The sequence below is a fragment of the Melitaea cinxia genome, chromosome 10, assembly GCF_905220565.1.
Source record: "Melitaea cinxia chromosome 10, ilMelCinx1.1, whole genome shotgun sequence".
NCBI classification, from domain to species: Eukaryota; Metazoa; Arthropoda; class Insecta; order Lepidoptera; family Nymphalidae; genus Melitaea; species Melitaea cinxia.
Genome location: NC_059403.1, coordinates 14,063,840 through 14,076,598, shown reverse-complemented (window position 1 = coordinate 14,076,598; position 12,759 = coordinate 14,063,840). Strand labels below are relative to the sequence as shown.

Sequence of the window (12,759 nt, the reverse complement as noted above, 5' to 3'; positions counted from 1 at the left end):
TTTTTTTTATCAAAATAGGAATGTTTCTTTGTAACAGTGTAAAATATGTAAGAAATAAACAAAATCGCTGATGGTCAACACATCCAGCCTTCATTCAATATCAATAACAACTGAAAAAAGATAACACTTAACTTTACATCAACCTATCACAGTCCACAGCTGGACATAAGCCTCCACAAGTTCGCGCCAAAAATGGCGTGAACTCATATGTGTTGCCCATAGTCACCAAGCTAGTTGTCGCACCGAAGACGCTGAATTGTGATACTATTAAAATATCAGTAATTATTTTTCAAATAAAATATTACACATCAAGTCTTCAAAAAATTTACTAAAATAGATTTATTATTGGTCCTCAAAAATATAGCTTATTAAAATACCTTACTGTAAAATACCATACAAAAATAACCAGTAACTTACAATTACATGAAATTACAAAGATTTTAACTTTCCAATTAACAGTTTTTTTTTTTTTTTTTTTTAATATAACAACACAATTTTATTTTTATACTTTGTAACATTCCTCATTCCATTTTACCAGAAACCCGTTTAGTATAACATCTCCATAGTGTATCTTTATAAATAGCAGCCTGAGATTCTGGGTTTTTGGCTGCCACAATACCTCTGCCCACGACAATAATATCAGCACCATTTTCCAAAATAACTTTTTCTGGTGTATTGTAGACTTGACCAAGTTCATCCTTTGAACTTTCCAACTGCACACCAGGAGTTAGCTGGATTAAACCTGGGTCTTTAAAAGAATCCTTTTTCTGGCAGACAAATCCTGTGATAAGCTCGGGGTATTTGGCTGCCATCTTTACTGTTGCTTCTGTATAATCCGGTGTAATAAGATTGCCCTGAAATTTTGTAGTGATTTGTTTGGCTAATGTCATATGAACAAAGATAAGTTATTCTATCAACAAAAACAAACTTTGCTGAATTGACACAACTTTCAAGTTATAATAAATAAAGACAAATGGTTCCATAGAGTAATGAGAATATTGTAATATATGCCTTTGGTGTTGTAACGTGAGGTTCTCTACTTAAAATAAGACTTAGAAAACTGAACGGTTGCTTTATTGTACAAGATACACATGTACAATATATAGAACAGATAATAAAGTTCATTTATGAAGTATCTTTGTACAATTTGACATCTTGTGTCTATACAATTCAAAAGACAAATTTAAAACATGTTTCTAAGCCTGTTTCAAAATACTATTAAAATAAAACCACATAAGAATAAAGTAGTTAGGCCAAGTGGTAAAAATTCCTCACTTAAAAGGATTCAGTGAATTCCTTCAAATTCTGTTGATGTTAATGTACCCTGAAATGTCTGTTAATGAACTGATACATAAATAAATAATACCAAAATGAACTTAGAGTATTCTTATTGTTTAAGTTACAACGTTAATTTCTTATTAAAAACTTACCTCACAACTCATCTCGGCTAACAAAAATACTCCACCGCTGATAACATTTGTAGAACTATTGAGAGCCTTCAAGATACCTTCACCAGGTAAAGAGTGGCATGTCACACTGTCTGCCCATTCTACGACTTTGTATAGACCTTTGGTATATTGCAATGAAACTGTATTACCAATATCTGCATATTTTCTATCTTCCAGGATTAAAAAATTAAATGTCTGTGCCAGCTGCTTCAGTCGTACAATGAAGTCACTTGTATAGTCTTCAATAATATCTATGTGTGTCTTTACTAAGCAGACATGTTCTCCGACCTTCTCTAGAAGATCTAATATCTTTGTAGAGGATGTAAGATCAACAGACAGACACAGATTGGTCTTCTTTGTAGCCATTATATTAAATAATTGCTTAGCTACTACATTTTTAGCCAGTACTGCTCGTTTTTCAAATGACAATAAAACTCTTTCCATTTCGGGGGCTGAAAAATAATAACAATATTTTAGCCATTTGATACAATGTCAAAAGACAAAAATTGCATATTTGTATAATCATTGTACCTGATTTCGGAGCCTGAACATTGCTCAAATACTCTTTTACATCTTTTCCCATTTGTTCTGTTATTTTACTGTTCTTCACAAGAATGTTTATCAATTCAGTCATAGTAAATAAAGATTTCATTTGAACATTATTTGTAGACAAGTTTTGCTTCCCACCTTGTTCTCTGTCAAGGATTATTATCGCTTCTTCTGCCTTAAGACCTTCTTTTCTTAAGTCATTAACTGTCTCTAACACACTTGACCCAGATGTCACAACATCTTCAATAATAAGACAAGAGTCGCCTTGCTTATAATGACCTTCTATTACCTTCTTTGTGCCATAAGACTTAGCTTCTTTTCTTCTCATTAACATGGATATTTTTGCTTTAACACTAAGTAATGTTGCAATTGGTAAAGCTGTGTACGGCACACCACAAAGGTGTTCATATTTTTTGTCTTTTAAAACAAAATCATATAGTAAATCAGATATCAACTCCTAGAAGAAAAAAAGTACATTGGTCGAAGGTTTTAAGGCTTTCAGAAAAAAAACATAAATTAAATCTCAATATCTTTTATTTTATTAATGTAGGTAGTTAGTAGATCTCACCATTACATACGGATAGCTCACAATAACCCTCAGGTCGAAGTAAACGGGAGTTTTTATGCCGCTTTTAGTCATGAAATCACCAAACTTTACCGCATCTATTTTAAATAGGTTAAGTGCTAACTCTTCCAATTTATTTTTGTTACTCATTTTTATACGATATTAAATTAACGTTATCGAACCAAGTTAACAGGTTATCTTATATTTTTTATAATAATCTTTAAATTCATTTTCTAACCTAAAATTCATGAACTAGGCATGGCGATCGGAAATCGATTAATCGAAGAATCGATTCTTCGGACTAAATAAATCGATTTTTTTAAATCGATCTGTTGTAATGAATCGATTCAGTGAATCGATATTGCATCCTTGAAAATCGACATTAAATTTTTTCTGATTTGGTAAAAACCATAAAATTAGTTACAATTAGCTGAATGTACTCGTAATATCAGAGTGTTGCCGGTTAAAGAGCTAATTACTCAAAAACTCGCGGAATTCCTTAAATCCACTTTCTCAGTTCATTCACTATCTACTCTTCATATTTTCTCTTTCTATTTGCTATCACTCATTCATCTCTTTCTCTATTCACCCTCATCTTTTATGACAATGTACTCTAAAAAAATAAAACACAAATACCAAACAAAAGTTTATATACATAATTGTGTTTGCTCGCAAACGAAAAAAAACCGACTTCAATTACATCGACGAGTAATACAACGTAGATCGACGAAAAAATAGTCAAGTAACGCGTTATCAAAGATTACTCAAAAAGTAGTTATCAGATCTCCATAAAATTTATATGTGACCACATGACAATAATAAAAAATAATAATAATAATAAATAATCACAACATCAGCTTTCGATTAAATTAAAAATTATTAAAATCGGTACACCCAGTAAAAAGTTATTGCGGATTTTCAAGAAGTTCCCTCGATTTCTCTAGGATTCCATCATCAGATCCTGGTTTCCTTATCATGGTACTAAGCTAGGGATATCTTCTTTCCAACAAAAAAAGAATTATCAAAATCGGTATACCCAGTAAAAAGTTATTGCGGATTTTCAACAGTTTCCCTCGATTTATCTGGGATCCCATCTATGATCCTGGTTTTCTTGTCATGGTACTAAATTAGGGATATCTTCTTTCCAACAAAAAAAGAATTATCAAAATCGGTACATCCAGTAGAAAGTTATGCGGTATAATACAACGTAGGTCGACGAAAAAAGCGTAAAGTAAAAATGCATCATTAGATATAACTCGAAAAGTAGTTGTTAGATCTCAAATAAATAAAGAAACACACCACCTTTCGATTAAAAAAAATTGTCGAAATCACACGGTCAAAAGTTCTGATGTAACATACATAAAAAAATAAATAAAAAAAATACAGTCGAATTGAGAACCTCCTCCTTTTTTGGAAGTCGGTTAAAAACACAATTATTGAACCAATGATTGATTTCAGTCGGCAGAACCTTAAGTTTAAGGCTTAAACTCATTCACTGTTTCCTTTATATCTTCAAACGGAACTTATATTCTTTTACCCGACCGGTGGTTGTATCTGTATTGTATATGGAGTCGGTGTTTTTTACTGGCATTATTATTTCTAATTCATGTAAATGTTCGAATGCTTTGTGTGTAACCGGCCTTGGTTCTGTTTGGTTTGTTTGATAGAAGCTCCATGGTTTGATAGCATCATTGACGGAAAGAATACTGCGTTACACAGCGTCGCTTTTTGTTTATTTGGAAAACAACCAATAACGGTTTGTGAAACCATATTTACAATGTAAATATAAATCAAGATAGATACCATATCTCATCAGTAAATTCAGTGATTTTTTAGTTCAGGGAATTCGATAGTAAAATAATTTTTATTACCATATCAAAGTATCAGATCTCCCATATAAGAAGACATTTATTTTCTATTTGTTACATTAAAAAGATAAGAAAATATAGTCGGGCTAATGAAAATATATACTCGATTTTTTTTTTGCATACTTTTTAAATGACATCACTGTAGGGTCTGTAGGGTTCCCACTATCAACCATGGAGCTTCTATCAAACACTGTTGTAGCCGCGGTCTTCTACGCAGGTCGGGTAACATCGGCTTAACGGTTGCGCTTCTTTCTTTCAATTTACGGCTGCCTAAGGCAATACGATAGATGGATATGCTTTGCAACGAAGACAGAATGGCATTCTGTGTCTTTTTCTATCACACGTATGTTTTAAAATATAACTAATTACAATGAAACGTCACTCAACACAGTGCGCACTATGTACCACTCTACGCACGCATAGCAGTGTCGTATAGCAGCGTTGACGCGAACGAAAATTTATGACACTATCGTACTAATCTCTCACCATATAAATTGGGCTCCGTTGCAAGACCTGTATATAAGACCGTGCCCCCGACGCTGTTACACATGTCAATGTCAATGTTTGGAAGTGTTGCACAGACCACAGTGTAATGCAGATATTCCCTGTGTTATAAAAATGGAAACCAACCATTCTTAGACACTATATACGTTTTTTCGTATTTAAAAGGTCATATGGTAACATTTGTTTAGTTCGTAAAAACAAAGTTGGTAGCTCTGGTTAAACCAAATAACAGATGAACTGATAAATTTTTACCATTCATTCATTCATTTCCATTTACAAACTGTTTGGGAGGGGAGTGTGACGTTTTCTTTCATTTATATTTAGACTTTTTGTTATGTTAATAATAATAATTGTGAAATCGCCATAGTTGCTTATATTGTAATGTTTTTAATATTGCTAAGTATATTAAATCTAATTATGTAACAGTGAAGTGTGACACGTGTTATAGTTTGTATACTTTTTCGCGCCAAAAAAACTTAAAATATATTTAGTGGTTTTATATACAAATTGTTCACTATGAAGTTGAGATAAATACCTGAAATAAATTTAATCGATTTTGAAGCAAAATATATCCCACCCTACTAAACCGGCTAAAGTGGGGTCCCCCGCCCTCCATAGGGGAAGTAAGGGTAGACAAAGGGTAGTCACCCCTATTCGGAGGGGAGCTTCGAGCTTTGGGCGACCGTTGTTAGTAGGGGAAGGGATTACTATTTCAAGTTCTTTTTTTAATTTCTAACGGGTCGCACGAATGTGAGAAACTTTACTGGTGACTCTTCGTTGTTTTTATGTGATATATTAAGTGAAGGATTTTGGTGTTCGTAAAAAAATCATATGAGTTTTTGGTAAGAATATTTGTTTTTAATATTATAATAGAATTATATAAAAGTAAATAAACTTTTATTTTAATTATTTCCAAATTCAAACTCAAAACTATTAAAAAGTCAAACAAATAATCATACTACTTTGAATTGGCATCAATATGTACTAATTTCTAATTAGCTTTTTTATTTATCTAGTACATATGTAGTTATAATATATTTTAAGTTGTCCTTATATAATAAACAATATGTATTATTATTCTTGGGCTTAATGGCTTTCAATAAACAATATGTAAACATCTTTCAAACTTGATTGTTTATGCTATCAAAATTTTCTCTATTGATAGGGGTTGTCTGTTATATATCACTATTAGTGATAAGACCGCCTTAGCACTTATTTTAACTTAGTATATTGTTATTTTCTTTAATGTAATGCTAAATGTGTAGTAAATTATTAAATAAATATACAAATGAAAATAAAATAAATTAAAGTAAATAAGATAAAGGTGCCATACAATAAATAATAACCCTTTGCTTGGTTGATTCAGACTCGATGGATCTAATGGTAAAAAGGCACTTGCTAGCAAAAAGCAAAGTGGCTACCATTTCCAGGGGGGAGGAGGGCACTCAGTTTACATGTGTCGAGTGTTCCGCTCAGTACGATGATAAAGAGAAATTAGAATTGCATCTGTACTCACATTACCATACATACAGATTCGTATGTGAAATATGCGGTACTGGGTAAGTGTTATTAAATTTTTTGTCTCAAAATAAGATTTTTTTTTTATAAAATACCATAATTGTAAGTTGTGTCATATTTTTTAATGTTTTTATATATTTAATTCATTGTAAAAAAGTGAAGTTAAAGTAAGCGCAAACTGATGACACTGCTGCATTCTTATTTTTCATTTTGCTCTAGATTGAAGCGTAAGGAACATTTAGATAGACACATGCAGGAGCACTTGGAGTACAGGCCGCATGTCTGCCCTGAGTGCGGCAAGGCTTTCAAACGTAAAGAGCATCTGAACATACACAGCTCTATTCATAAAGGGGACAAGAATCTAATGTGTTCATTGTGCCACAAATGTAAGGAAAAAATATTGAAAAGTTGAATTTTATTTTTCATAGAATTTTTATTTTAAAGAATGTACATAATGAAAACAAACAACAAAAGTGAAAAAAATGTGGTGTGATTCTATTCAAAAACAAGAATTAATAATTATGTTTAAATCAAACGTAATACTTTATTAATTAATACTTTTAAAATAAAACAAATTTATTATAGTAAATATTTCATAATGTGATAAATACTGCCCTTGTTTTTATTTTAAAAAATAAATTTAAAGATACTTAAGATCTTTGACATTTAAAAACAAAAGACAAAAATAACTTTGTTTGCAGCATTCTATCGCAAGGATCACCTCCAAAAGCACCTTCAGACTCATAACAAACATTTCTTGGAAGTTAACATCAACCCAGTGAGTGAACAGGAGTTAGACATCAAGCAGGAACCCGTGGAGCTCGAGGAGCTCCAGCCAATCATTACTAATGTCACGGGGAATGCTGATTGTGACAATACTTCAGAGGTTAGTTTAGTATGCTTTTATTTATGGTGCTTAATTTATTTGTGAGGACTTACAAAGTTATATAAAATTATACAGAGCTTCCAAACATGTTTTACAATTATGTGCCGAGTATTGTTTTATTTACAATTTTCCAACATATATACCACTATATAGTAAAGGACAGTTTTATTAAAGAAATTTACATTTTTATTAAACTACTATAAGAATAATGGTGTTGTATTTTATATATCATTGTATATGTTTTAATTATGATTGGGAGGCTTAGGGCCTATACACATGTCATAAAAATGCGCGTTTTAGAAACGCGCCTTTTAGATGCGCGCGTTTATTTAACTTTGTAGCGATACACACGCGTGACATCGTTGCGTCACAAGCTCTATTTTAACCGACATTATAAAATGAGGTTTTCAATTTTTGAAGTAAATCTTCTTCACGCTTAACTTGGGGAGTAAGGTGGTGAATGCGTGTCGAGAGCGTTACGAAAAGTTTGATCGGGCGAGGCGAACGGAAATTGAGAGGGAGAATGATATAAGTTAGATGGAGCAAAAAGTTTTTACTTCAGTCGTGTGGTCTAAATCACACTCGTATTTTTTTTAACGTGTGTTTATAACATTTTACAATTTTTTAAGGTACACCCAACCTTATTTACTGAGTGTACTTTGTGCGATGATTTTATTTTTTTAATCGAAAGCTGGTGCCGGTCGTGTGTTCCTATTTAAATTCAGCGAGATCTGAAGTATTTTATCCCTATTATTATAATTATTATACTATACTTGTCGATGTAATTGAACTCTTTTTTTCGTTTTTGTTTGAGTACAACAATTATGTACAATAGATATAATAAATGAAAAGAAGTATATTGAAAATAAGTGAAATTACGAAGGAATATTCAAACGATATTAGACATAAATAAAATCGCTGAATTGTTTCGCTGTAAACGCGCTTCGACGGCGCGCTTTAACAGCGTGATGTGCACAGACCCTTCGGGGTTGTCCATTAATCACACGAGGCTCGAAGGGAGGGGTTAGGATAAAAATCAGGAAATATCACAAGGAGAGGAGGGTATTAAGATACTACGTCTATTTATTTTTCTCTGAACGCACTATTTCTAAGCCAAAATCACCCTGCAACCCTAATGTCTGCCTGGTAGTTTATATCACGATGCTATGCGAGATAATCTTTTGAAAATCGAAAATACATTGTTGTAAATCACCAGTGGAGGGGGAGGGGGGGGGTTGAAAAGTTGCTAAAAACAACATGATTAATGAACGACCACTTAAATATATTAATTTTATATACTTAAAACTATTATTGTTTAACTATTTAACCGACTTCCAAAAAAGGAGGTTCTCAATTCCACTGTATTTTTTTTTAATGTATGTTACTTCAGAACTTTTGACTGGTTGGAGCGATTTCGACAAATTTTCTTTTAATCGAAAGGTGGTGTGTGTCATTTGGTCCCATTTAAATTTTTTTAAGATAAGTTTTGCTTTAGTAATTTTACTAGAACATCGCAAAAAGCGGACAATATATTCTAATGCAAATGTCTCTTAGAGAGATTCTGTGTCAAATATTTCTTAGAGATATCTGTCTCAATGTATTTATGCATGTGTGTGTGTGTGTGTGTGTGTATAAATGTGTATTATATATTATATACTAAAATATTTACTTATTTATATGTTTTTTTTTCTTATTTAATATTTGTGTAAGTCTATCTTATCGTACTTTTTGTCTGTTTATTATTGATTTTTCCTCCTTATTTTGTGCACACTTCTAACCGCTGCTACTGTATCGTGTCCAGTACCCAAAGGTTATCTGGAAGAAATCGCTATTTAGCGATAAGATCGCCTTTGTACATCTTGTATTGTATCTTTCTTTATATGTGTCTGTATTCGGTGTACATTAAGAATAAATAAATAAATAAAATATTCTGAAGTCTAATAGATTTAAAAAAAAATACGATCTCTTTAGTAAAGATCTTAATTGTTTATTTCATTTCAACGTATTGTATTTTATAGCTACAATATATTTACTGAAACATATATGTATCAGAGTAATGATAGCTATGCCCCGCCCCCCGACCCCCCACTGCCCCCTTTGGGACGGCCGTAGGCGATCGCCGTCCGCTAGTCCTGGAAAGTGCAAAACCGATCGATAGACTTTCACAAACAGAGCTATATAAAAAAGCCATTTCAAATAAAAGGGGAAAATATCCCTTTAATAGTAGGGTTCATACCCTTTATTCATATGACGACGCGCTGGCGCAGCGGTCACAGAACTGTATGTTGCACTAGCGGTCGCGGGTTCGATTCCCGCACATGACAAACATTTTTATTGGCCATATAGATTATTTTGTCGTTGTCTGGGCGTTTGTGATTCTGTATTGTGTGTGTTTCCTTACCTCTGAAAAGGAGAAAATACTATTGGGGGCCGATGAGTGTTAAGCGTTTGTGAAGCGTTTTTTTATTTCTCGAGCACCCCTTTTTGACCTCGCCCTTCTGAACTTCCTCGTTTGTTCTATAATTTTTTTTGCGCATACTAAAATGATAAATTTAATGTTGGTATAAATTTTAAATTATTGGAAACTAGCTGACCGGCTTCGTACTACCGTATTATTATTCATTTATTTCCTGAATATACCTGTATCTTTTTTAGCATTCCGTACCTCAAAAGGGGAAAACGGGACCCTTATAGGATCACTTTATTGTCCATCTGTCTGTCAAGACTTTTTTTTAATTTTCTTTTTTTAATTAAAAAGAATTATCGTTCATAAAATACGTGAGATGTTTAAGGGGGGGAGGGCGTCGAGTCAAATCTCATCTAATCTTACGCTGGAGAGAGGGGGGGCTTCGGCTTTTTTTTCTGATTGAAACAAAAAAAAATACTATTTTGGTATAATCGTAATACGATTAAGATCATTCACTAATTCGTTCGAAAGAACATAATTTCATTCATACTTCGACGTTATACATCTATTGACTGTCTGATTTGTTGATTGTGTCTGATTACTAGTCTTAACTAGTCGTAGATAAAAGCACGAAGCATTTTTTTTTTTCTTTTTACAATAACGATCCAATGCGTTTACGTAAGAAACCCACATTTTAAAAAATCTCAGAGGGATTGGGGAGGGGGTTGAATAAAATCTCACGACATCTCACCAGGGGGGGGAGGGAGGGGCAAAAAATTTACAAAAATACCTCACGTAATTTATGGACGCCCCCTTACACGCATTTCGGTGATTCATTTTTATTTACACAGAATCATAAATACATATACGAGTATGTATCTAGATAAATATAGTTAACCTCGTGGATATTGAACGCCGACCTTTAACTTTCCTTCGACGTTTTGCGGATATAGATCTATATCTATTTTTATTCTCGTCCTAAACATTATTGTGTTTGGTCGCAAACGAAAAAAAAAATAAACTTTTATTTGCATCGACAAGTGTTATTAGGTCGGGGAAAAAGCTTTAGTACCATTTTGGTCGATAACTTGCCGCCATCTCGTAGGTAGTGACAGGATTCCTTTGCCGTAGAATTTTGGGACTCATTAAAAAACCGCGACAAGTCGTTTTGTCAGTCCTCTCTTGATGCTAACTTTACACTACTTAAAAAATTCTGAAGAGACCGAAACAGATGGAAATCTGAGGGTGCAAGATCAGGGCTATATGGTGGATGCACTAAGACTTCCCAGTCAAACTTTATTTTTGTAAAGTGGCTAAAAATGTGTGTGGTCGGGCGTTGCCGTGATGAAAGACCACACCTTTTCTGTTGATTAATTGTAATAAGCGGTTATTCTAAATTTCTTGCTTAAGTCTCATGAGCTGTTGATAGTAGAAACCCGGATCGATGATTTAGCTTGGCAGGAAAGGCTTAATAAATGATGCCCTCCCGATCCCACTATACACTCAACCTACCGACCAACCTTTGACCACGATCTCTTTCGTACATTATAATCGTGGGTGATCCACTTTGATCAATCTCTTCTAAAGTAGTTCGATATCATTACGTCTTAAGAGAGAATCGCAAATGAGTACACGGTTCTTTCAGTGAGTTCTTGTGGCACCCATATATAGAGCTTTTTTGTATAACCAGCCTTTTTCAAATGCTGCAAAACTGTTTTATGGCAAATTCTCAGATCTGCAGCTATATCGTAACCACTCAAATATCGATCTAACTCCACTTTTTTGATTCAGCCATTTTGGCGGACAGACAAACAAACGAAAAGTAGCGAGAAACTGTTTTTTACTATTTAAATTCATTTTTAAAATGCACCTTTTCATGGTATCAAAACCAGCCAGTCACAATTTGTAATTTACAAACAATTCAAACAAAAAGATTTTATTGCAACTTATGACTAGAAAATGCGAAAAGACTTTTTCCCCGACCTATTACAACGTAGATTGACGCGATGGACGCGAAAAAATACTCGTTATTAGAGACAACTCAAATATTAGTTGTCGGATCACGATCAAATTTATATCGGACCACACGAAGGCACCAGCTTTTATTAAAAAAATTATCTTCAAAAATAGGTACATGTAGGTATGCGCTTAAGCCTGTAATATCCCACTGCTGTCATAGGCGTCTTTCCCCATGTATGGGAAAGATCGCGGCTTAATCCAGCTGTGTATCACTTCTCATTTATATATGTGGTACAACATCTTTATATCGATTAATTTTTTTATTACTATATCGATGTATATATAAACTAGAACGTTGTCATTTTCGATATATGCATATATAGTAAATTTAATATACGCAAACAACGAAACACAGTTATTTGAAAAATAAAAAAGGCAGGTCAAGAGTACCCTAAACCGAAGAGCATGTATGAAGGGAATAATGAAAGTGGACGAAGCGAAACAAGTATGTAAGGATCGTAGCAAGTGGCAAGAAGTGGTCTCTGCTTACCCCTACGGAAAGAGGCGTGATTATATGTATGTATGTATGAAACGGGTTTTATATAGCATGCTCTAGCTACTTTACATTCCAAAGAAGTCAAAAAAAAAAAATCGTGAAACTATGATACGACAACTGCTAAATGTGTAACATATACAAAATACTCTTATGACCTCTTTGTTGTAGTTGTGGATAACGCTATTTGAAGAATGACGATATCGATAAGTAAGATAAAAGTGTTTGCTGTATTATCCATTTTCATCATCTCATTATCATATCCATTCATTTATGAGATATTTTTATTCGAAAATATAAATCTTAAACTTTTAGCTTATTAAATTATTAATTAGGGTGAAACAGGTATTAACGGCCTATTCTACCGTCTGCTATTACAGTCTATTCGTAACTTATTTATAGGATAAACTTTAATCACAATTGGTGAAACAGTTCCTTAAGAGTTAAAATATTGAGTATGATTTATTATAACTGAATCTTAAACTGAGGTAGGGCACAGCAG

General features: G+C 33.1%; 2 protein-coding genes across 2 annotated transcripts in view; one reads left to right on the top strand and one right to left on the bottom strand.

Moving 5' to 3' along the window:
- Positions 1-310: 310 nt before the first annotated feature.
- LOC123657048 (uridine 5'-monophosphate synthase) lies at positions 311-2,844 on the bottom strand. The gene is made up of 4 exons (XM_045592646.1): positions 2,566-2,844; positions 1,980-2,454; positions 1,431-1,900; positions 311-854 (listed from the first exon to the last, which is right to left on the bottom strand). The coding sequence occupies exons 1-4, from the start codon at positions 2,710-2,712 to the stop codon at positions 522-524; spliced, it is 1,425 nt and encodes a 474-aa protein (XP_045448602.1). The 5' UTR covers positions 2,713-2,844; the 3' UTR covers positions 311-521.
- A 2,864-nt stretch (positions 2,845-5,708) lies between these two features.
- The window catches only part of LOC123657453 (zinc finger protein 567-like), a 31,426-nt gene continuing 24,375 nt past the window's right edge, over positions 5,709-12,759 (top strand). The window contains exons 1-4 of the mRNA XM_045592995.1: positions 5,709-5,776; positions 6,301-6,493; positions 6,672-6,838; positions 7,154-7,338. Of these exons, the coding sequence (XP_045448951.1) occupies positions 6,306-6,493; positions 6,672-6,838; positions 7,154-7,338 (540 nt within the window). The 5' untranslated portion in view covers positions 5,709-5,776; positions 6,301-6,305. The remainder of the gene's footprint in view (positions 5,777-6,300; positions 6,494-6,671; positions 6,839-7,153; positions 7,339-12,759) is intronic.